Source organism: Vipera ursinii, assembly GCF_947247035.1.
Source record: "Vipera ursinii genome assembly, chromosome: 3".
Lineage (NCBI taxonomy): Eukaryota > Metazoa > Chordata > Lepidosauria > Squamata > Viperidae > Vipera > Vipera ursinii.
In genome coordinates this window covers 61,849,653-61,876,163 of record NC_139516.1, presented here as the reverse complement: position 1 = coordinate 61,876,163, position 26,511 = coordinate 61,849,653, and the positions used below count along the sequence as shown (strand labels likewise).

General features: G+C 40.5%; 1 protein-coding gene across 1 annotated transcript in view; it reads left to right on the top strand.

Annotated features, from left to right (window-relative positions):
• The window catches only part of RAB3B (RAB3B, member RAS oncogene family), a 64,445-nt gene extending 39,555 nt beyond the window's left edge, over window positions 1-24,890 (top strand). Inside the window, exons 3-5 of the mRNA XM_083357983.1 lie at window positions 14,120-14,238; window positions 20,720-20,844; window positions 23,061-24,890. Coding sequence (XP_083214109.1) covers window positions 14,120-14,238; window positions 20,720-20,844; window positions 23,061-23,248 — 432 coding nt within the window. The 3' untranslated portion in view covers window positions 23,249-24,890. The remainder of the gene's footprint in view (window positions 1-14,119; window positions 14,239-20,719; window positions 20,845-23,060) is intronic.
• The last annotated feature ends 1,621 nt before the right edge of the window (window positions 24,891-26,511 follow it).

Sequence of the window (26,511 nt, the reverse complement as noted above, 5' to 3'; positions counted from 1 at the left end):
GTGTATAATAAAACCACTTTTCTTCAAAGAAACATCGCCTGAACCTACATTGGAAATGTATCACATTGGGGGGGGGGGAATTGCAATACACTTGAATCATTCCACATTCTTGATAATATGTTTACTTCAAGGAACTCTCTAAACCAGAATGGAGCTTGCTTGCTTGCAGTTTAGTGTATTATATAAACTCATCTATTGTGTTTGCAGACAAAAACAATTTATAGTTTGGTGCATTGTGTGAACCCACCAGTTGTGATGTATTCAGTAGACTTGTCTATACAAAAGTGGCTTTTTATTTTGTGATCACTAACTCTCACAGGCCAGATTCAGGTAGTTCTATGATCAATGTTACAAGAATGATGTGACACAAGGCTTGTATTCACATTTCCTTTTCCTTTTACCCTTCCTTTTAATATTTAAAATGATTTGAAAGGTTCTCCTTTCAGTATTAACCAGGCAAAAGTGGGATGCTCTTTCCATTCCCTCTTTGTATCATAAAACCATAGATTCCTATACTCTTCTGTTTCTACCTGTACCTTCGGGACATGAGTGGATTTTTAGAGCTTGAAGATAAAATAAGCCTGTATTTACTATATCGATATCCTGCCCCTGCTGTTTACTAATGGAAAGATATCATGTGTGAAATAGCCTATCTTCTGCATGTGCTCTGCTACTTCCTATTTTCCATACCATTATTTATGTAATAAGACCATGTGCAAAGAATTTAAGATTTAGCTATATTTAGTACAAGCTACATTTGTCCCTAGCATCCTAGCCCTATGAAATTATCATGAGAAATGACTGACTGACGGATGGATGGATGGATGGATTGTGAGCTGTATGAGGCAGATCAGACCAAGAAATTAATTCCAAAGAAGGCTAAAGACTACTTTGATTTAGATTAGCTATTGTATCATCATCTTTCAAGTTTGAGGATTCTCCTTCTCCCTCTTTTACAACCATGTGGTATCTTCCTGAGATGTTTGAGCACATTTTCTATATGTCAAGGACAATCTGTGTTTTCCTTCTGGTCTCTCTCGTAATCATCTCCCCGGTCTTCCTCAAGATCATCTTTTTTCACTCTCTTCATTGATTACGTGCCACCAAGTTGGTGTCAGCTCTTAGCAACCATATTTTTTCCGGTATGAACTTCTCCAACTATTCCTTTAGTTTATCCAACAGTACATCCATCATTGCTATAATTGAATCCATCCACCTTGCAGCTAGTACCTTCTCTTTCCTTCTACATTCCTAGGATTACACACTTCTCAAGAGAGCTAGGTCATATTTTGGATGCATTATGCAAAGTATGATAATCTGAGCCTGGTCATTTCTATGTTGAGTCAGAACTGGGGTTTGTTTGTTCAATGATCCATTTGTTTGTTTTCATGGCTATCCGTGATATTCTCAGAAGTCTTCCAAAACCAAAGTTCAAAAGCATCAATGCAAGTCCAGCTTCTTCAAACTCCAACTTTCACTTCCATAGATCGTTACAGGGAAAGCTTGACTGCTTGATTGCAATCTTTGTAAGTAATATTGCTGATATATCCCAACTTCTCTAAGTATCTTTCACAAGGCCTTCAATCCTATTCTACTAAGTGCTAGTTTGTGGCATATTTCTTGGCTGCCGATTATTTTACTTTTGACAGCCAATCTTAAAATGTTGATTGACCCAATGCACCACATCATTATCTTCACTGTCAGTTCTAAGACTGGTTGCTGTGCCTGCTAGCAGTAGTCTGATCTTTTGTAATTATCTCTTTGCAATTTTGATTTTTTCCCCCTGCATGCAATATTAGCAACTAGATCAGTACACTTAAAGGTCCTCAGCATTTCCTCAGTAGCATGTTAAGTGGCATACAACATGAGGAGTCCATCATCTGGCCTTAGATCATCTCTTTCAAGTGGTCTTACCATTATGATTGGATTCCTACATTGCTCTGAGCCATCACATGATCTGAACACACCAAGGCCACTAACCCTAACCCTAACCTTTTGTTCAACTAATCTTAAATTCACAAGTTGGTTAGTATTGGGAGAAACTGTCTTTTAAATACCTGGTCTGTAAGCTGCTTAGGGCATCATAGTATTATGGTTAAATATTCTTTCATCAAGGGACGCGGTGGCTCAGTGGGTTAGGACGCTGAGCTTGTCGATCAGAAGGTCGGCAGTTTGGCGGGTCGAATCCCGAGTGCCGCGTAACAGAGTGAGCATCTGTTACTCGTCCCAGCTTCTGCCAACCTAGCAGTTCGAAAGCACGTAAAAATGCAAGTAGAAAAATAGGGACCACTACGGTGGGAAGGTAACAGCGTTCCGTGCGCCTTTGGCGTCTAGTCATGCCGGCCACATGACCATGGAGACGTCCTCGGACAAGCGCTGGCTCTTCGGCTTTGAAACGGAGATGAGCACCGGCCCCTAGAGTCGGAAACGACTAGCACGCGTGTGCGGGGGAACCTTTACCTTTACCTTATTCTTTCATCTAATGCAGACATGTCAAACACAAGGCCCGGGGGCCGGATTCGGCCCGCGAAGTGGTTTCATGTGACCCACGAAGCCATCCTGGAAACAGTGAGGGAACGGCCCCCACTACCTTGGCCCTGGCCCAGGGACCCTCGTTCTGCCAGAGACCCTCAGATCTGTCCCACTCCTGCCCAGGCCCCCATAGGCATCCTTGATGCGAACGATGTAGAGCTGGCCACGCCCACCCAGTAGGCCTTACGCATTCTAGCCACACCCACCCTGGCCATACCCACCCGGCCCCCTCAGGGCAACCGCAATGCTGATGCGGCCCTCAATGAAATTGAGTTTGACACCCCTGATCTAATGGAAGAATAGTGATGTGATTTTTGTTTTTTCCCAATGGAAAAAAAGTTGGGAAAGTTGATCACAAGAAACTGTATTTACTTGCCAGGGCAGAAACAAAGGGTTAGGAAAGAAATAGACTCAAGAGATATGACTAGACTTTCAAAGTACTTTTAAAATATAAACATTTGCTTACTTTCGTTATTACATATACCAGTTGCATGAGGACAACATGACAGTGACTCATGCCCTCATCACATGCTCTCAATGTTCTTTACAAGGGACAGTAAATGCAATAACTTCGATGCTTATTGATGCTTGCCTAGGGGAATATATTACACCTGTCTTGTAGGCCCTGCACTGGCTTCCTGTTAGATTCTGGGTAAAATTTCAAGGGCTGGTCTTAGCCTATAAAGCCCTGTATGGCTTGGTACCTAAGCATTTCAGTTATGCTGGAAGAAGCATTTGACTGTTCTCCATTTTCCGAAAGTTGGGGAGCTGAATCCAGAAAGTCTGTTTTTCCATTATGGGACCAGCTCTCTGGAATGGCCTTTTGGAAAGGCCTTTTGGAAAAAAGTTTTTTTTTTTCCCAAAGGGCTTTTGGGATTTAACACCAGTATTACATTGTTGAGTTTTTAATGTATTTTTATATATTTTTAGTATTTTTGTGCTGTTTATTTGAGCCATAACTTATGTTTGCCATAAATTATAAGTCTTATAAATAAATAAAAATATATGCATAAAATTGGTTGACTTGCATGAAACTATTATGAATATGTTCTTTTAACAATCAAAGGATTGTCAAACTGTATGGGAAGAAATCTATATGTCCGCTTACTCTTGCTTTGCTATCCTGTTTGGTTTGTGTGTCTGGCTATCACAACAAAATGATATTTGAGAAATTACTGGATTTTAGGATTCCCTTGTATTTACGGTATTATTAAAATGAGATTGATTCATTTTAATTCACCACTCATTACAGTTTGGTGTTATGGTTAGGTGTTGGTGTAGAAATCAAGAGGCTGTGAGTTCTAGTGCTGCTTTAGGCATGAAAGCTGGCTGGCTGGCCTTGGACCAGTCTCTCTGTCTCAGCCCAACCCACCTCACAGGGTTGTTGTTGTGGGTAAAATAGGAAGAGGAAGGACTATTATGTATGTTCACTGTTTTAAGTTGTTTATAAAAATAATAAAGCCAAGACAAAAATCTAATTTATAAATAAAATAAATCCTCTTTTCAGCAAATAAGATAATCCTCACTTACTGACTGCCTTGTTTTGCAACTGTTCAAAGTTATGACTGTGTAAAAAAAAATGCACCTTGGCAACCAGTCCTTGCATTTACAACCATTGCACCCTCCCATAGTCAGGTGATCACCACTTGTGTGCTTTTCAACCAGCTTGTGAGAAGTAAAGTTAATGGAGAACTGGAGGTAAAATTGTAAGTTGCTGTCTTGTGATGCTTCCCTTAACAACTAAATGGGAAATGATATCATAAATCCATTGCATTCAAATGATTTTCTTCTCAGTGGCTGCGGCACTAATCAATCGAGTTGCTGATCCCAGTTGTGGCTACTAATCAAGAACTATCTGGATGGGGAAAAGTCAGTTTTCTATTTTTTCTTCTTTTTCTAATTACAGAGGTATTACTTCTGTATAACAAATTTCGTTAGCTGGATTACTGTACAGTTTTATAGCAGATTCAGTCCGCACATTTTTTTGCTGAAGCAAGCACAAGCAGGCATAAGTTAATTTTAACCAACATGGGCAGATTTGAATTGGTGAAATTATTTTGGTAACCAGATTGTTAATACAATACCAAATTAAAGTGAATTAGCATGAAGTACATAGCTTGTCTAGCAAACAATGAATTCTTTTGCACCTCTCTGTAAGTAGGTAAGTTGAATAATATCTGTGATATGACAGGACAGATTTAGAATAAATGGGCATGTCATTCATATAATTATAAAGATCCATCGCAATCTATTTGTGACACAGTTTGGGAGTTATGTAAAAATGAGTATGTTTTAAAAGGTTGCATACCAAAACTATATTAAAAATAATAAAAGTGGTATTAGATACAATTTCATATATTGCATGCGTTAGAAACACAGTACATATAATCAGAGTGTGATTATCAAGGTTAACATAAAACAACCCCGGAAAGAATGTTTATTCCAAGGACAATTTTTCTTTTTCTGGCAGCAATCACCATGGTTGCTCCTGTAAATGCCAACTTTATCTTGGGGGGTTTTTTTTCTTGTCAGAACAGAGAGATAAGAACTGATAACATAGAAAAAAGTTCTGAGCGTGAGAGACTTCAAGAAAGGATTTAAGAAACAACTGTTTAACATTCCCATATAAAATGCTTTTTTCAAAAAAAAACCCAACAATTTACAGGTATGGAGTGAAAGAACAGCTTTTATTTCTATACGATGCACCACATGGCTGCTTGGTAATTTTCTTGCCATAGGATGCAATAACACAAGCCAAAAACTGCAGGTAAATTTAGATGAAGTGTTAGGCTGTTAACTTAGGAAAATAAAAGAAAAATACCTTCATTCCCAAATAGACAGATTAATACATTCTGTTTAAAAAGTGGGCTTGTCTTTTAAGTGCCACAAAAATTTCTTGCTGCAAAAAAACACTAAGATGGATATCACTCTGAAGCATGATGTAAAGGGATGCCTTGCTTGCCATGCCACTTGTTCTGCATGGTGTTCAGACTGTATTTGTTGTTACAGAGTGTCATTTGTGCAGCATCAGAAATATCACATATCTAGAGAGACACTGTTCCACCACCTAAATTGTCCAGGGGTCTTGCAACGATACAATTGAACACAGCTTCTACTTGAACCTGTATATGTTTAGTGTAAGTTTCAAGTTGCTTAATAGGATAAACATTGCACATATTTCCCCAGAGATAAAAGAATGGCCTCCTCATCAATTCCTTAAGGCCTTCTGCATCTAGCTTTTTGCTTGCCACAGCATAGGGATAAGAAAGATTTCTAAATGTCCCTTCTAGTTTCTATTGCACTTTGTCTCTATTAGCTTTGTCTGAGAAAGCAAGCAGATCCTACCTGAAAAAAAAGGGAATAAGAGTTTCCTTCGATAACTTTAAGATCAGACTATGGCGGCACATTGTCAGAATTTGCAATTGACCCAAAATATAGCTGCACAGGTGGATAGATGTTACTAATAGAAGAGAATATTTGTAGCTCAGGGTTGAAATGTGGGGTGCTTGGTGCTCTCTGAGTTCGGTTGTTTTCTTCTAGACATTTTATTAGCAAACTAGGTAACATCATCAATGCAAGGAGTAGCTGTTCCTGTCTCTTTTATTATTCTCATGTTGAAATAGCTTCATTTGTTGTCTTCTGAGTTCAATTTAAGTGTTTATAAAAGCAAGTACCTTGAATTTGGTTTGTGGGTGAGTTATAATATGATTTGTTTGCCTTTTCTTTGCAAGATGTATGAATTCAGTCCTTGTGATTTGTAAACTATCAGTTGTACCAAACGTGTGAACATAGCCAATGGCGTATTTCATTAAATCAGGATTTTTTTTAAAGAAATAATTTACCTCAGTGTGTGAATCCAGCTAATGGGACTTACAGCCAAATGCCTATGCAAGGATTTCACTATAATTAAAGTAAGAGGAAAGTCATTTCCTGTATAGATGAATTATAGCTTGTATCAGTAGATTTTCTCCCTCTGAAGCCCTTTTGCAAGTTAGTGAATTTCATGCTAAAGTTATTTGAGCAATAAGAAACCTTTCAGAATGTCACATCTTCCTAGAGTAGATAGGCGAAAGAGGAGGCTTTCCCATTAATCACGTCTGATGCACAGACGTTTTTAAACATTTGAGATTGAGAAGCAGCACACTGACATATGACTGAAGATTGGTCACATCAAGGGAAAAAAGCTGCTGTAATACCAAGTGTGTGCCTCAAAGATAAGAGTATTGCTTTCCCTGCTGCTGCTTAATATTTTCACTGGCTCCTGGAAGCTTTACAAATAGAATGTTTTAAAAGGCATGTAATGTATTGGGATTTGTAAAGTGTATCACGTGGGTTTGGTTGCTGGAAGGTTGCTTAAGCAGGGAAGCTGGCTAACAGCTCCCTGCTCCTCATACAACCCGTCTTCAGCGCCGCCATTGGCTACTTCTAGGGCGGCAATAGGTTGCTTTAAACCTATTGGCCACCACCTAGAGACCTGGGTATAAATAGCTGCATTCCCCAGTTCGGTTCCTGCAAGCAAATAATGTTTCTGACTGAACTCACTCGCCTCGTCTCTTCGCTCAAGCAAAGAACCCAGTATACAACACTGGCGACGAACGTGGGATCCTGCTTCTCCAACAGAGCTGAGAGTCACTAGGGGAGAGGCTGGAACGCACCTGGTGGGAAAGCAATTCCCCACCCTACGGTCGGCCTAGCACAGCCATGCTAGTGACCACGCACCCAGAGGATCAGTCCCTGGGCATACGGCGGAGCAGGATAAGAAGACGATGAGCCCTAGCCGCAAAGACCAACCGAGATGGTGAAGGTTGGAAAGCTGGAAGAATTTGACATAGCTCACCTGGAAATATGGTCTTCTTACCTATCCAGGGTCGCGAACTACCTCCGTGCCAATCAAGTCGCTGAAGATGGCCTGAAGGCTGCTATGCTCCTTGGTATTTACGGCTCAGCCACGTTCGACATTGCAGAGAACTTGTTTGCGCTGACGCCATTGGAGTCCGTAACGTTCGTGGACTTGAAGAAACAGCTCAGCGACCGTTTCCAGCCCAAGCTGTCAGTAATTGCTTGGCGCCACGCTTTCGAACAGAGGGCTCAACAGCAGGATGAAACAGCGTCTGAATTCATTGCGGCATTAAGGCAGGCTGCACACCTGTGCCAGTTCTCTGACGTAGAAGAGAGGCTCCGGGACTGACTTGTCTGCAGCCTCCGGAATTGAGAGTTGCAACAAAAACTCTTCACCAAAGGGACTGTCATTTCCAGATGCGCTGAAAGAGATCATGGCGGACAAAGCTGCCGGCAGGGCCGTATGAGCCATGTGGCCTGCCAAAACAGCACAGCACGAGGAGACCGTACACCACAAGGACGCCAAACATGCTGAAGACTCCGACGACAACACAGAAGTTGACAAGCTCCAAAGGCACGATGACCAACAATGTCGCAGCGACAAGCAACAAGGGACTACTTACAAGGCAGATCCCTTCCTTAGGTGCCCAGGGTGTGGTGGCCGCCACCAATGCATAGACTGTAGGTTCTGGACAGCCACGTGCCAGGCCTGCAGGAAGACTGGCCATATTGCATCCGTCTGCAGAGGTTGCCAGAGGGACCGGCAATCGAATCGCCAGTCGGACATTCCAATCAGGAGAGGTACCGGGGCCCTGGGGCAGTTTAGCATATGGTTTTGCTCCAGCCACAGAAGCATTTGCCACCCCGGAGCTTGCCGCCCCATTAAGCCGAAGTTTCGGCTTCAGGTTGAGCTGCAAGGGGTCCCTTGCAAGATGGAGCTGGACATGGGCTCAGCCATGTCCATTATATCACTTGAGACATTTAACTTCATCTGCAATCACAGCAAGAGATGGGCCAAGCTCAGGCCATCTGACATTATACTGACCAACGTCCAGAATGCCAGAGTCGCAGTCAAGGGCAAGGCCTCACTGGCCGTAAAATTTAAGGGGTTTTCTGGGCACCTGGACGTTGTCGTAGTAGGGGGTCAGCAAATGAGCCTGATCGGGCTTGATTGGTTTGATGCATTAGGCATCCAGGTAACTGGTATCAACCAGACGCAAGTCGCAAGTCTAGCGACAGTATGTGAGGAATTCGCAGGTGTGTTTGACTCAGGTCCAGGGACTTACACCGGCCCGCCAATAACATTTAAACTAGATCCTACTGTAATGCCGGTTAGGATTAAACCATGTAGAGTGCCATTTGCTCTTAAACACAAGACAGACACTGAATTAGATAAGCTTGTAGAACAGGGGGTACTACAGCCCGTAGATAGGGGTGAATGGGAAACCCTAATCGTCACGCCACTAAAACCCAATGGAGAGGTAAGAATTTGCACTGATTGTAAGTGCACAATTAATCATGCACTCAAACAGCATGTGTACCCAGTGCCAGTAGTAAGCCACATCCTGGCATCTCTGCAAGGGGGTACAGTTTTCTCAAAGTTAGATTTGGCTCAGGCCTACCAACAGCTTCCTGTGGATGAGGCCACAGCCACAGCACAGACTATTGTAACCCACAGGGGGGCATTTAAAGTAAAACGCCTGCAATTCGGGGTTAGCATAGCTCCTGGCATTTTTCAAGGCATCATGGAGCGCACACTCAAGGGCATTCCAGGGTTTTGCCCCTATTTCAACGATGTACTCATTGCCGGCGAGTCCACTGAGGTGCTTGCAAGGAGGCTCAGAGCCGTCATTCAACGGTTTTGTGAAGCGGGCCTTAAACTTAAGAAAAAAAAGTGTAGCATTGGAGTCCCTTCAACTGAGTTCTTGGGTTTCCGTATCAATGCCAATGGCATCCACCCTGCTGAGTCAAAATTGAAAGCCATTCAGATGGCACCCAGCCCCAAAACAAAGGGAGAGCTTCAGGCATTCCTAGGCCTCCTAAATTTTTACCATGCGTTCCTTCCTAACAAGGCCACATTGGCAGAGCCATTACACCGGCTCTTGGATAAAAATACTGCTTGGAAATGGACCAATGTTCATGAAAGCAGTTTTAAGGCATTGAAGGCCCTACTGTCCGCCAGTTCAACGATCACTCATTTTAAAGAGTCGATGCCAGTATGCCTTGTGTGTGACGCATCCCCATACGGGGTGGGGGCTGTTCTAAGCCACTTGGAGAGTGATGGGACTCAAGTCCCAATTGCCTTCTGTTCCAGGACACTGTCCTCCACAGAGTGTAATTACGCACAAATTGATAAAGAGGCATTGGCCATAGTAGCTGGAGTAAAAAAATTCCACGACTACTTGTATGGTAGGGACTTCATGGTCTTCACAGACCATAAACTGCTATTGGGGTTATTCACTACAAAGAGACACCCCACATCTTATCCCCTAGGATGTTAAGATGGTCCATCTTCTTATCGGCCTACAGTTTCAGGCTAATTCACAAACCCGGCAAAGATGTGGGCTATGCAGATGGCCTCAGCAGGTTTCTACTGCCTCAAATTGAGCCAGATCCAGCCCCAGCAGCCCGCGTTTTGCCCATTCAGGACTTGTCGGAGTTTCCCCTCCACACTGGGGATGAGCTGCAGAAATGGCTGCAGACAAGACTCTAAGTAGAGCGCTATCCTGGGTTCACACTGGATGGCTGGAAAACAGTCCTGGACCCAAGTTCCAGAGCTACTTCACTCGTAGACACAAGCTGTCAGCTCATAAGGGTCATTGAGGGAAGGGTCATTGTCCCCGCTCCATTAAGGGACAGGGTATTGCAATCGCTTCATGAAGGTCATCCGGGTATTGTTCGGATGAAAGCATTGGCACGAAGCTATTTATGGTGGCCAGGATAAGATAAAGCCATTGAAGCTCAAGTACATGAGTGTTACACGTGTCAGCAGTCTAGGCCTGAAATGCCACACGCTCCTGTCCATAGATGGGAGGAGACATACACACCCTGGTTGAGGATTCATATAGACTTCGCTGGGCCCTTTCAGGGACAGCTATTTTTTATAGTGGTCAACAGCCACTCTAAATGGCTGGAAGTTATACCAATCGCAAATATGACTACTGCTAGAACCATCCAGGTGCTTAGGAAACTCTTTGCAATGCATGGGCTGCCAGACATCGTACTGTCTCATAACGGGGCCCAATTCACAGCAGCAGAATTTCAGGCCTTCTTGAGGACTAACCTCATTAGGCACACGACATCAGCTCCATTTCACCCATCTAGCAGTGGGCAAGCCGAACGAATGGTTCACACTACAAAAGAGCCACTAAAGTGCATAGTGACTGGGGATTGGCACCACAGGCTGGCCAATTTTTTGCTCTGCCAGCATACCACACTGTGCACAGCAACTGGCAAAAGCCCAGCAGAGCTGCGCTGGGGAAGGCGACTAATAACGAAACTGGACAGGTTGCACCCAGACTGGGTGGCAGCAGATGCCTCTCGCCCAAGACCTCCAAGGGGGCAAGTGGGTGATGGGGTGTGAGCCCGGAACTATGGGCATGGGAACTTGTGGGTGCCAGGCAAAATCACTAAAATATCGGGCCCTCTCTCATACAAAGTGGCCCTAGATGGCGGGCAAGTCATTCGCTGCCATATTGATCAGCTGAGGAAGTGGTTTACAGAACAGCCACAAAACGAGGACTTCGTTCCAGGTCCAATCCACGGACCTCAAACAGGCAGCCAGGCCGAACAATTCACATGCTCTGAGGACCCTAGCAGTCAGAGCAACAGGGAGGTGGTCATAGAAGGGCAAAGCCCAGGAGAGCAACATGGGTCCCCTGATGGGGAAAGTCAACCCGAACAATACAGCCACTGTGCTAACTCTCTGCAACCAATGGACTCTGGGGTGGGCCGACCTGGAAGGGCCAGCCAGAGAAACTTGAGTCAGCCAGACTCGCTTGGACTCAAGGACCCTGGTCTACCCAGCCCGGCGGGCAAGCTGGTGGACCAGGATCTCCCGGGATCCCCCAGGCAATCTACAAGGGTTCACAAGCCTCCTGCATACTTACAGGATTTTGTCCTTAAATAATTGTGCTGTAATGTTGTGTTGTCACTGAATTGCTGCTAGTCAGGAAAGCCTCTGTATTAGTGAGATATGGAACAATGTGTACTCATGCATACCAGTATTTTGTATTCTTGAAAAACTCTGTAATTGCTGTAATTATTTCTTTTGTTGCTATAATGTATGTACATTCTGTGGGGGAGGGGTGTAATGTATTGGGCTTTGTTCTATTAAAGTGTATCACATGGGTTTGGTTGCTGGAAAGTTGCTTAAGCAGGGAAGCTGGCTAACGGCTCCCTGCTCCTCAGAAAACCTGTCTCCAGCGCCGCCATTGGCGGCTTCTAGGGCGGCAATAGGTTGCTTTCAACCTATTGGCCACCACCTAGAGGCCTGGATATAAATAGCTGCATTTGCAGCCCTGTTCCCCAGTTCAGTTCCTGCAAGCAAATAAATAATGTTTCTGACTGAACTCACTCGCCTCGTCTCTTCGCTCAAGCAAAGAACCCAGTATACAACAAGGCAAATGTGTTTTTATACTGTAAACACTTTGCAATGTCTGTAGTGGGAACAAGTCAGAGTAGCTGTAAGCTGCTATAGGTAGAGACTCACGTTAGCCTATGGCTAACCTTTTCTGTCTAACACATTTTATTGAAAGGAATCTGCTTCATGAGCTACAGTTCATTTCATCAGATGCACAGCAAGGCACAGTGGACAAATGGAACAAACTTTGCCCATAAGACTTAATGGACACAAGCTTGATAACAGGATTTAAAACAAGGACAAAGTCCTATTGGACCATTTCAAAACCCAGGACGCTCTGTTGCAAATCTCACAGTGGTCATTTTGGGAAAGAATGAAAACTTTAACGACACCAATGAGCAAGAGATTGCTGAACTGAAATCCAGGTAATCCTCAATCTACCAGTTTGTTTAATGATTATTAGAAGTTACAGCAGCACTGGAAAAAAGTGATTTATGACTGTTTCTCACATTTACAACCATTACTGTATCCCCATGGTCACATGGTCAAAATTCAGGTGCTTGTCAACTGACTTATATTTATGATGGTTGCAGTATCCCAGAGTCATGTGATCACCTTTTGCGAACTTCAATAGGAAAGCCAGATTCACTTAACAACCAAGTTGCTAACTTAACAACTGCAGTGATTCACTTAACAACTGTGGCAAGAAAGGTCATAAAACGGGCAAACTCACTTAAATGTCTCACTTAGCAACATAAATTTTGGGCTCATTGTAGTTGAAAGTCCATCTCTATATCAAAAGGTTTCAGACTATCTCAAAATATTTTAGCAAATAGAATGGGGTTTTAACTTGTTATAACTTGCTATAATTTCTTTCAGACAAGCCACTCTGCATCTGATGAAGTAAGCTGCTTCTGGCAAACCTTTTGCTTGTTAGTAACATTTGTCAAAGGGAAAAGTGTGACTAGACTCCTTCTGATTGTAAGGAAAGCCTGAGAACAGAGAGTAGTGGACTAGATAGTGAAGCAACCTAGACTACAATTTTCTAACAATCCCACTTTATAATACTTTATAGTCAGAGTGTTCTGTACCAGCCTGCTACTCGGCCCTGCAGCAAAAGCAGGGACGAACCCTTTACAAATGGCAAGAGGCTGGAATTACGCCTGCCAAATTTATAGCTACAAAAACAAACAAGACACGAACCAAGAAACAGGAGCTTTAAGAAACACGAACTATCCAAGCGGTTGCCTTCAGCAAACCAGCCCTCCCCACACATTCCCCTTATATAGAGTTCAGGGCGTGGCTTCTCTCTGCCTCCTTCTGAGAAGCCCCATTGCCTTCCTCTGTTTACTCCTAATTGACTGCCTCCTGCGTTGGGCGTCCTTGAACAGGGCCAGCTGTGGGTCATCTTCATCCACGCTGTCAGGCTCACACAGCTGGGTCTCCGTGGTGACCAAGTGGGAGGGGCCTGGCTGAGGGCTCTCATCAGCAAGATCTTCAACCCCCTCAGCAAGGTCTTCAACACCCCCCTCCTCCTCCTCTGAGTCATCCGACCCAACTGCCGAACCCACAGGCTGACCCTGAATCACAACACAGAGATCATGGGTTCATGAGAATTATAGTCCTGAACATTTGGAGGGCACCAATTGTGCTGGACTACAATTCCATGAAAGCAAAGTTTGGGAATTAATGGGAATTATGGTCCTACATTATGCAAGAGCAATAAGCTGGGGAAAACTGGTACCTTCCATAGGCTATATATCATAGGAAGGTATCCACAGAAGGCCCATTTAATGGTTGGATTTACTTACAAGTTGCTTTTTATTGTATTGTATGGTTATGACACTTGCACATTAGACAAAGCAGTATGGTAAAGCTGACTATACTTCAAAGTCAGACCAAAATTGTGTTTTTCTAAATAGAAATTAACAGGATGTTATAAAGGTAATATGCAATGCAATCTTTACTTTTTGGCTAATTCATAAATTCCCAATAGGATTAACATTTTACTGCATGTTTCAGGAAAAATAGTCTCCTTACTGGATAACTCTACTGTTCTGGTAGAAGAAAAACCGAACTCATGAAATGGTTACTGTATTATCAATAAGATCTGGCCCAGGGAAAACTCATAAAGCTCATACTATTTCTACATATTATTTTACTTAGGATACAGCTGGACAAGAAAGGTACAGGACCATCACAACCGCTTATTACAGAGGAGCAATGGGATTCATCCTGATGTACGATGTTACTTGTGAAGAGTCCTTCAGTGCTATACAAGACTGGTAGGAACAGTTCAACAAGATGTCTTTTTTAAAAAAACAGTTTTAGTAAAGGTAATCATGTCTGAGATCAGCTTACACCAAATTCTGTAGGACAGGAAAATGAAATCCAGCTGTTTAACAAACGTTTTAATCTAATTTTATGCCCTTTTATTTAATTATTTTCTTTGATTCTGTCAAATGAGTACATTAATAATTTCAGATTTCCAGTCCAATTCTGTCCTCAGAAAGAACTGCCACAGGATACAATGGGACTTGATTGCAACAGATAAATATGCGTATGATGGCTGAATGTCCTTAAAGATGCTCCATTAATGCACATCGGGGGTGGGGGTGTTCTTTTCCTGTAACTATTTTGCAGTCCAAATATTCTACTAATGGCATTCACTGTCAACTCAAGTTCATTTCACAATGTCAATGAATAACATCAGTCCTGCCTAATGTTTATTTATGAGATTTCAGAGTTACTATAATTATACAGAGAACGTCTGCATTACCAGAAGCTATACATCATTTTGCCATCTGTGTGACAGTATGTTGTCCAGCCTTCAAACACTGCCACAACATTTCTATCAATATACTGTAATTCTGATTCAAAACATTTGGCGGTGGTCCAATATACTTGAATACATTTTAGATTTAGATGGAGAAGTGTGTTTTCCGGTAGTCAAAAATCCTGGAGCAAATGAACAACAAATTTCAGAACCTCTAAGAGGTATCCACATGTTTCGACTTGGTGACAAAGCATGCTTTTCAGTCTAGACTCAGCTACCAAGTAGTGTAACCTTAAAATCTCTAAATAAGTAAAATAAGCACTCAGATCCAAGCAGGCAGTTACTTCGCACAGATTGACCTTAATTAAATGGCTGTCAGAATAGACACGGATAGCTTCAAAATATCCACTTCCAGGAAGTGATCGTTCCCCTCTAGCCTGTCTCCTCAGGGTGATCCTGGTAGTTCCAAGCTTATATAGGTAGTCCTCAACTTACCACAGTTCATTTTGTGACCATTCATAGTTACAACGGCACTGGAAATTGTGCCTTACACTTACAACCATTGCAGCATCCCCATGGTCACGTGATCAAAATTCAGACACTTGGCAACTGACTCACGTTTATGACGGTTGCAGTGTCCCAGCGTCATGTGATCTCCTTTTGACAAGCAAAGTCAATGGGGTCAGTTAACAACTGTGGCAAGAGAAGTAAAAAGGGGCAAACCTCACTTTTTTTTTAAAATCCCATTTATATCCCGCCCTTCTCCGAAGACTCAGGGCGGCTTACAATCTAAGCACAAATCAATGTGCTTAGCAATAGCCTTCATTCTATGTATATGCCTGCTTATTAGGGCTTTCCCCCCCCCAAGCGGCATTATTACAAAGTCAGCTTATTGCCCCCCAACAATCTGGGTCCTCATTTTACCTACCTCGGAAGGATGGAAGGCTGAGTCAACCTTGAGCCTGGTGGGATGCGAACCTGCACTAATTGCAGGCAGCTGGTGTTACTTAAGGAGGCATTAGCCCACTGCTCCACCAAGGCTCCTTAACAAATGTCTCGCTTAGCAGCATAAATTTTGGGCTCAGTTGTGGTCTTAAGTCAAGGACTACCTATATTTGCCATTTTTCTTTGCAAAAAAAAAAGCACTGGGCCATAGCCACTGGCCAGTCTCACTTGTGGAAAACACTGATGGTACCATGTGGAATCCAAAGCATTTCTGGAAATAAAGGTAATACTAGAGATTGGAGTTTACCATGTTCCCATTTTAGTATTGAAAACAAATGTTTTAAAAATTAGAATCATGCAGGGGCTATGCAGGATATGTGTGGTCCAATTGGTATCAGCAGGATGAGGATCCCAACTGCAGTAAAATGTGTGGAATAAAGTTTTTTTGTTCTCAATCACATCCATATTTTGAAATGTATCATGAATACTGTGAAATATTATTTATCGTAGATAACAGCAGATGGCTGTTTCAAATTTACATATCTAGGTTTTATTCACTTTGATCTCAACTTATTTACATATTAATCACATCTACATGGCCTCCCATCTCACAAAAGGGATTGAAATAACTTACAGCTGTTTGGAATGCAAAAATTATCTCTATTCCTCTCCCTCCCCATAACTCCATTTCTTGGTCCAGAAAGGCTAGGGTAGAAGTTGAGTGCAATAGTGCATCATTCATTAGAGACAAAATCCTCTTAAATCAATGGGGCTGACTAACATTAAGTGAAACAATTACCTAGTGATCTTCTCCAAGGAGGAGACAGTCATTTCTTAAGGATGTTTTAGTTTGCATTTCTTCATGAGTAAGTTGTTGGATTTGATGATTTAGATGTTCTTTTCCATATTATTATCATAATATAATTATGAGTAGTTCTGCATAAAATTATACAAAATACCCTCAGGTCCACGGCACTCTGTGAGGAGGGTATGAAAATCTATCAGCCTTGTAAGTCACTTCTAGCACCCAAAAATGCTAATTTGGTTAGGTTTGTTTGTCTTCAGTTCACATATATAATTTCCATGGTAAGGTTCCTGCATAATTATTTTTAAACAAGCAGTCCTCCTCTCTCTTTGACAGCAGAGGATGTAAAACGCAATAGAGGGAATCCCGGGGAAAATGGTAATAGGGAACGTTCATCCATTGTCTTTCTGGTCTTCAGACAACTATCAGTGTTGCAGGAGTGTTGTCGGAAAACAATGGCAATTCTGTGATGATGCAACACTTCCCAGGCAGCTGACAGCTTCTTTGCTCTTTAAATCACACTCCCTGGGATAATTATTTCACACATCAGGTAGTAGTTTTAATTTATGTCTTTTCATAAAATGAGAAATATAGTACTTCTTGTAGCTAACTTGTACTGTGCCAGTTTGGATCATGTGTCTACTGCCCTCTTCAAATGCAGTCAGATTGAATCAAACATTCCCCACCAGTGAGTTTAACAGCATGGTTCTAGGTCAGCAGAACAGCATGCAATATTATTGGAAGGATCTGTCAGCTTAAACTGCATAATTACATTCACACATTTTAGGGCAACATAGGTGACTGTATTTTCATTATGCAAGAACTGGGAAAATCTCTGTGTAATAAGAGAGTAATTGTCTAAGAGCTCTTTCTTATGGCCATGTTACTGTGCTTTTTCCACTCTTCAGGCAGGATAAATGTATATTGGTATACACTGTCTTTACTGTACTGCAGCAACCAGATTACTTTTCTTATATAATATAATGGGGGATAATTTCAAGGCAGCAACTGTTGCATCCCTTAGCATCTTTCCTCCCATGTCCACCATCCTGTCCCAAAGGAAAAACCAACCATGAGTTGTTGGCCTGAATGTGTGTTCAAAATGGTTGGGAGCTCAACCTTTAATTTTTATTGTTTATTTTCTTAGCCTTATTTTTATTACTTCCTATATGCTTCTTCTGAGAGGCATTTTGCAGGAGAGTGATAAATCCTATGAAATGATTTCATAGATGGTTCCATCCTGAGATTGTCTGAATTCTAATCTCCCTGTTCTGAGAATAATACCACTCCCTCACTTCTGTCAAAAGTCTGCCTGAGTGATTGGAAGAGCTGATTTGAAATATATGACAGAAGAAATAAAACCCGAGAGGTCTAGGGGCTTTTGTGCATCCGGACCTTTCATTCTTTTCTTCTTCCTTCTTCTCTATCAATTATTTATTACCATGCAAAAAACACTTCTCTATCTCATCTTCCATTCCACATTTGTTTCTTTTGGTGTTACATATTTCTCATGCTTTATAATATGCACAGTCAGTGCTTTTTTTGTAAAAGAAAAAGGTGCCGGAACTCACACATCTTATACAACCTGCCTTGCCTACCCTACAAGGTTCCATCCAAAAAAGGTGCCGGAACTCTGTTCTGAGCGTTCTATGACAAAAAAAGCCCTGTGCACAGTACATAACATATCACACAATCGTGTCAAATACCAGTATTCCTAGCAGACAGCTCTATCAATCCTCTGAGAGTTTGTTATTCCAGTGCAAAGAGAAACAGATTAGGTGTTTACCTTCTCTTGTTGACCAAAGTCGAAATGGCCATGAAGGCACTGTGCTGAATGATTAGATGAGATGGCATTTCCACGGCAGACTTTTCAAGCCAAGAGGAGTGGATCATCTTTGGGTCACCCCCAGGTCATTTGAGAGACACTGTAGATTGTCTGCAGGAGAGAACTCTTGGATTGGGAGAGGGAAAGAAACATTTCTTCCAACTATTAAAAAATGGTTCATGGCTGCCTCAGGGCTGTGGGTGAGGTTAGGGTAATCTGAGTTCCAGAGTCCCACCACCACCACCATCTTTTTACAGTTTGGGTTACCAACACAATTGATTGGTCAGTTTCATGTCACATTAATGGAAACTGAAACTGTAATAAAAGTCTCAAAACAGGCTAAAGATGGCTAAACACATACAGACAGAAACAAACCCCGCTTACTCAAACAAGAATGAAAGAGAACATTCTGCATCAATGGTCCCCAACCTTTTGGACACCAAGGACCAGGTCTGGGGGGTGGGGGTGGTTTTGCGCTCTACCTAGATCCTGCGCATGCACAGATGAAGTTTTGCTCACTTACATGGCCCGGTTCCTAACAGATCACGGATTGATACCAGTTGGAGGCCTGGGGATTGGGGACCCCTGTTTTAGATTATGCTCCAGCTCCTTGTGCATTTCTGCCCAAATTATGGCTCTTGCCTGTCCTGCGTGTTAAGCAGAATTAGACCCACTGGAATCAGTGGCATTTAAATAAATCATGACTAATTTAAATCCCACTGATTTCATTACATCTTCCTTAAGCATTATTAAATTTTCATCCAACTCACTGGCCTATTTACACTAACATCAGTGAGTATGTAATATTCCAGAGCTGAATGCAAGATGAAAAAAAATAACCTAATTAAAAAAACCTGTAAAGCCAGAAAGTGTCAAGGGCTAAAACATATTCAATGTTAATAGAGCAAGCAGTTCACAGGTTGTATCATTCTGTGATAAGTTCAAAGTATACAGTCAGCTCCGAAGAAGTGCTGAACACCTCTAGCTGAACACAGCTAGAAAAATAGAAAAGAATGAGAGAAAAGGCCACATTCATTGCTCAATTTAATCATTTCATTACTCAGGAGGAAAAAAAACCCTGGAGATGCAAAGGAGATAACTATGGCTTACAGGTTATTTTGTTCTAATTTCCTTTGTTTGATTGATCAATGCCATAAACCTGTGTACACATAATAAGAGTAGACTAATACAAATATCATATGGAAAACAGGCAGAATACTAAGATACTGTAAAGAAGATAATTGTGCACTGTGCAGAGTATGGAAGACGACATTGGTAGAGATATGCAGGAACCAACTAGACTGAAGCATTTTTAAAAAATCACAACAATAATATAATATCCAAAGCCAGCTCAGGTAGATACCTCCTTAACTAATTGAAATATAAGGAGGAGAAACTATTGCTTTTAGAATGACTATTATATCGAACATAGCCACTGAAAAAGGAAAGTAACTTGTACACTAGCAGTGTTTCCATGTCCCTGTCATTTTTGCCTCCCCAACTATATAAAAATTCGGTTGTTACAAATTAATGTGGAGATGCATCCAGTTACCTGAAAGACTTCATCTCCCCTTTCGAAAAGCCCTGACTATTTTAATCATGATAACAGAAGCAATTCATTGTCCCCCATTTTGGAGAGATTAGTGAAGCCAAAGCACAAAAATGTACCATTTCGTTAACAATGGGTGATGAATGCAAAAAAATTGCCATTGGCTCTTTGTAGATTGTTTATCACAATTTCAACATTTATTTAAACTATGCCCTATCAGCAAGGCTAGTGATGAATATTCAGTGGGTATACTGATAAAAATGCATACATTGACTGGCTGCCGCTGCTTTTATAGGAGAGGCCCAGTGTGGATTGACCACTGATAATCCAAAAATTGTAGGAATGAATAATAATTCTATCATTTTATCATGCATGTGATAATAAATAAATGAATTATCATACATGATAATTCTAAATCAGAAAGCAAACTCCATCAGCAATCTCAAAGACTCAGAATTTGACAATATAAATAGGAGGAGATATAAGGAAATATTGCATTAACTTGGGTCTGTTTAATGGGGTAGAAATAATCCATGTTAAGAGTGCTAGCTAGCTGAAATATATTAGAATTACAGGGCAAGGTGATTTACTTGAATTAATCCATGTTTTTAATCTTCTGACTCCCCCTGCTGGATTTAAAGGGGGTGGTTTTGTGGTTTTGCAATTTTGTGATAATGACTTCTAAACTAAAGTAAAGTAGTGGGAATTTCTAGAATTAAATACTTTTAAGTACTAACAACAACAACATCTTGGTAACAACACTGGCTATTTTCAAGCTGTTGCTGTTGTTTGGCTGTTGATGGCTTTCTGTAGCTACGATTCACAGCAAATCATATTGTTGTCTTCTTTGTTTTGTTTTTTTACAGGGCCACTCAAATAAAGACATATTCCTGGGATAATGCACAAGTTATTCTGGTTGGGAATAAGTGTGATATGGAGGATGAAAGAATTATTCCCATTGAAAAAGGAAAACATTTGGCTGATCAGTTGGGTACATGTTCAACCTTATCTTTTTTTCTCCTCCCTCGACACACACACACACACACACACACCCCGGTTTCTTCACTCTGGCCTGTAGCCACATCTCATGTTTACTGGCTTTTCCAGATATATTATTTATTTTTGATTATCAGAGAAAACAAATCAGTGTTGAAAGAATCTCAAAGCCTTATGTCATCGTCTCTAAGGTTTTTATTCCTCTAAATATGGGATTTGAGTCAGCAATGTTTTCCAGTTCCAATATTTGACTCAAGGCCTGCAGGAATCCTTTCCTCATTACTTTATTTCACCGCTAACTTTCTTCCTGCTTTGTGCTTTCCCTTTTATATTCCTCTCCTTGTTCAGTATACCTATTAATGAACTGATCCATTCCATGTGTCATTATGACTATACCAGCCTTTGTGCTTCTAGTCTGTCTGATATCTCAGTTTATATCAGGGTTTCTCTCTCTCATTATATAACCCCTCATTCAATCCCACTGTGTACTCTGACGCTTAAATTGTATGTAACTAGATTTTAGTATCTACAGGTGGTTTTTTTTAAATTCTAGTCATGGCTCCAGGAGCTTACTCTGATACTTATCATTGTCTTTCTGTTACTTTGCAAGCAGATAGATTACAGTGTCACTCAAATAGGTAATCACCGAAAGCAGACTAGGAATGGAGGTACACTGACTCACATAAAAATAAACTCTGGGTTTAGACATCCCACTAAACGTAAGATTGCTTCAATACATTTTATTTAATTTTTCATTAAATTTATATAGCACCCATCTCCCCCATATGGTGATTCTATTCAATAAGCACAGATGGATTTGCACAATATCCTAATATTGATTTAACAAGGATAATTTCTAAAACTGAGAACTGAAGAAATACATGAAATATGAGGACAGCTGTATCAGAATGTGCCGTAGAATGCAGAACCCAAGAAGATTAATGGAACATCAGGCTTTAAAACATACACATCAGCTTTGGCTGAACACCTCTGGCAAAGGTCAGAGGAATGTCAGCAACCTGGCAATTATAACAGCTGTTTCTCCAGAATTCCTACATGAGTAATAGAAATGGTAAATATTCACATTGAAATAAGGAGGAAACTATCAGCAGTCTATCTACATGGCAATTAATGACTGATTGTGGGCATTCCACTCCACATGCAGGAACTATAGACCTGAGATGTTGCCAAACTGTTTCAGAAGAATGTAGCATCACAGCTAGAAAAAAGTCACTTACTCATTGTTTCCTCCTCCTCCCCCTCCTTCCTAGAAATCATTTCACTGATAAAAGTGACTGTGAAATCCTACAATACACGATTAAATGTTAAGGTTTAACCAAATGTGTAAATTCAAAGGTAACTCTCAGGTCTTATTTCATATATCACTAGGGATCAGTAGGTTTTTAACAATAGCTACAGCTGTTGTTTAATATTGTAGTGGGGAACTAGGAGCCTACAACTAAGTCATGGATTTAAATTTACTAACAATCCCTTTCTCAGGAAAGAAAGATACGTATTGTGCCTTAGTCCCATTACCATAGCTGCTCACGTAAATTATTAGTACTTATGGACATTTATAGAATGTGGGAAAGTGGGAAATAACAAGAGAATTTAGGTGCAAAGGTATACCGGTATCTGACAAAGCAATTGTGCTCTATGAGAAAAAACCCCAAACCCATAGATCTCACAAATCAAATGCTTTTCAGTGATTTAAAATTATATCACAATGGGCATGCATCAATGGTTGATACGTGCATTTCTCAGAAGTATAAAGAAGGTAAAAGAGTGTTAATTACTCAGCTTCCTAAAATATTTATGGATTAAGTACATCTTGATGTGATTTGGAAAGGCGTTTCTATTAGCAAAACTTAAAGCTCAAAACCACTTACAGTATTAGTTACATTTTACCAAGTGTGAGGATCTTCAGAATACATTCTTATGTTGTACTCAAAAATACCTTGATGGGCCATACAGAACTCAAGTAGGCAGAATGTGAAATACATAACTCCAGTTCATTCATAGGTCAAATGCTTTCAGAAACTTTCTTCTATATACTGTGAGACAATAACAAAGCATCTTACCTCCTCTGAACCTGAGGTGTGTTATTCTTGTAAGAAACTAGCAGAAAATGTAACTCCAAAGTAGTATTAAAAGCACTCTTGAGATAAGCTGATAACTGCTTTGTCTGCTTTGTTCCAAAATAAAAACTAGGTTTTGATTACTTTGAAGCCAGTGCCAAGGAGAATATCAACGTGAGGCAAGTCTTTGAGCGTCTTGTGGACATCATTTGCGAGAAGATGTCGGAGAGTATGGAGTCAGAAGCTTCAAAGGCTACTGGTGGGAAGAATGTGCGGCTCACATATCAGCCACCTCCACTGCAGCAGAAGTGCTCCTGTTAGTGCCTCAAAAATCAGTAGGAAATTTTTCTCTGATGCAGGAAAGTTTTCTCCTCACTTACTGTCTTTAGAAAAGGATGTGTCTGTGCTGGTGGAACTACTGTAAGTACATTTGTTCAATGTCCACAAAAACATATTCTGCGCCATGAATAAAATAAAAAGTGGCTGCCAATGCTAGCCTTCCATTGAGAATTTATCTTAAGGTTTAATATTTTATAGTGTTAACCCATTCTGAATCATGCTTGGTGTTTCTAATAATTTTATTAACCATTGAGCCAAATAACATGAATTCAAAAACACTTCTGGATCCGTTCATCAGAAGCCACTGCTAAGACTGAAGAATGTTTAAATAAATAGCATTTAGCTGTAATGAAGACATACATTGGATGCATGTTGACAAAAGGGAATTAAGACAGAAGCAAGTAACAGAATTATTAGCACACGCAGTAATAATTTTGAGATGCTGCATTGCTTAATTTCTTTCATTTTATTTTTTGGCAGTCTTTCCAACCTATCCCACACTCAAATAACCCAAATACTGCTGGTTATTTGGTAATAAGTCTCACAAACTCTGTGCTGCCACCACGTGGCTGTTCTTGGGAAATTATAATATGCTAATTGGGTCTGCCAGTCTTCCCCTTTGTGATGTATTTCCTATCCTGCTCATGATGCTGTACTAGGATCCACCCCTTCTGGGTTGGACTTCCTCCTTGCTCCCTTGTGTTCCATCCTCCATTGTAACATCTGAACACAAGCCATGCGGACAGTAATACTGTTACTGTCTTTCGACTGTTCTGCTACAGGCAATTGTATTGCGGATTTAATTCCTTGTTAAGACACTTATTGGTCTGTTTAAGCAAATTTAGGCACATTTAACGGCCCTTTGCAGACAGTGAACTCATAAAGCACCTGGTTCATCTGAAATACCTTTATTTTGCATGTAGAAGGTGGTTACAGCAGAGAAGGTGTGGTCAGGTGAATCTGGTCGGAGCTTTAAGGTCGAAAGACAGTAACAGGATTACTGTCCGCATGGCTTGTGTTCAGATGTTACAATGGAGGATGGAACACAAGGGAGCAAGGAGAAGAAGGAAGTCCAACCCAGAAGGGGTGGATCCTAGTACAGCATCATGAGCAGGATAGGAAATACATCACAAAGGGGAAGGTACTGGCAGACCCAATTAGCATATTATAATTTCCCAAGAACAGCCATGTGGTGGCAGCACAAACTCAGTGGTAATTAAGAGATGCAAGAAGTTTTGCTATAACTAAGGTTGCAATGCTCTCTTCACCATTATCAGAATAAATTCAAACTTTAATGAGGCTTACTCTGGTAACCTAAATAAGATTGTACATAAAATTTACATAAACATATACAATATTCATTTCATTTTAGCCATTGTATGGAAAGTAACTAAAAATAATCAGTAACTGTAATTTTTTTCTCATTTTGTTATTATAACAAAATTTTATTTTCTTGTATATTTATGATATATTACAAGATACTGACTTAAAGTGCTTGTAGTGTATTTGTTGTTCTTGATAAGTTTCTGACAAAATAAAATATTATTTGGTAACTACAGGTTATTTTATTAATTTAGGTTTCTGATGAGTGCAAACAATCTATCCAAATACAATAGGAGGTTTTTTCAAATGTATGGCTATGTTTCAGAGTAAATTCCTTTCTAAAGCTACTAGGCAGAATAAAAAAAAAAAATTCAGGCAATGTTAATTATATTACAATTTATATAGCATGTTAGGCTGTGAATCATGTTGAGTTCTGCAGATGGCTAGCATGCTAACACCAAGGGAAAATTTATTTTTCAAGTATTGCATATGAAAGAGAAACTTGCTGGATCAATCTCAATCCCTGAGATAAAAGAATTTGATTTATTATAAATTCTGCCCTCTATTGATCCAAAAATAAATAGAATAGAATAGAGCTGGAAGGGACCTTGGAGGTCTTCTAGTCTAACCCCCTGCTAGATATGATAAATGATACTGAAAAATGGGAAAATTGACAAGGTTTGAATTTCTACATGAAAGCGCCTCTCAGTGGAGAATAGAACCAGGCAGGGATAACATGCATAACATAATTTCTAACATTTGTTGCAGCCCCTTCAGCTAGTAGTGACAATTTTCCTGTGTAACAAACATAAAGCTGCTTATGTTTTTATCTGCCTCTTTGTACTGTTTTGCAGTTGTTGTTTTTTGAGGTTCTTTCTACTCTTCAAATCAGGTCTCATTATTTTTTTAGTTATGCTGGTGATGCAGACCTATAAAATCTCAAGCCCCTTTGTGGCATTTTCTCCAAAGACATATATTACTTAATTTGGTGTTAACAAAAATCTGAGATTTTCAGATTCAGGAGAAAAATACACTGCTTGAAGTGACTTAACTATATTATGGACAAGAAAAACTTTACTACAAAGCCTAATATAAGAAATAAAAATAGTATAAATATGAAATATTATATTTAATACATTTCAAGTTTACCTTTTGCTTCCCCACCCAGTATTCCATGTTCAATACACAATAAAGATAAAATGGAATACAACAAATATCAGCATGAATGTTTTTATAACACAATTGGGTCAGTTGAAAATAAATTTCATGAAATTAAAGCAACAATTCTATTAACAGTATCCCAGAAGTAAACTCTTTTTTTTAATTGAAAAGTTTTATCATACATTTTATCTTTAACAATCCCCCCTAACCCTCCCCTATCCCTCCCTCCCTACCCCTCCCCCCTCCCCCCCCCCGACTTCCCAGAGCTAAGTACAAGGTATAAAGAACAAGAAAAAAACCAATCGTAAACATTCATATGCTAACAACCATAAACTCTGAAATCCATCTCTCTCTAGCTCATATAGGGTAATTACAAACACTATTAATATAAAATATATAAAAAAAGGAAAAAAGAAAAAAAGAGGAGAGAAAAAAAGGAAGACTTATTCAAATGCTACATGAAACTTCTTAGTCCCATATTTGTTCTGGATATACTCAATCCATTTTCTCCACTCCATAACATAACGTTCTTGCGAGTGATCTTTCAAATAAGCCGAGATCTTTGCCATCTCTGCCAGGTCAGAAACCTTTAAAGTCCATTCTTCTACAGTCGGCAGTTCCTCCTTCTTCCAATATTGGCCTATTAAGAGTCTTGCTGCCGTAATTAAATTCAACATCAGCTTAGTGTCCACAACCGTAGCATCTGTAATTATACCCAACAAAAAAAGTTGCGGACAAAACTTTATCCTTTGCTTGAAAAT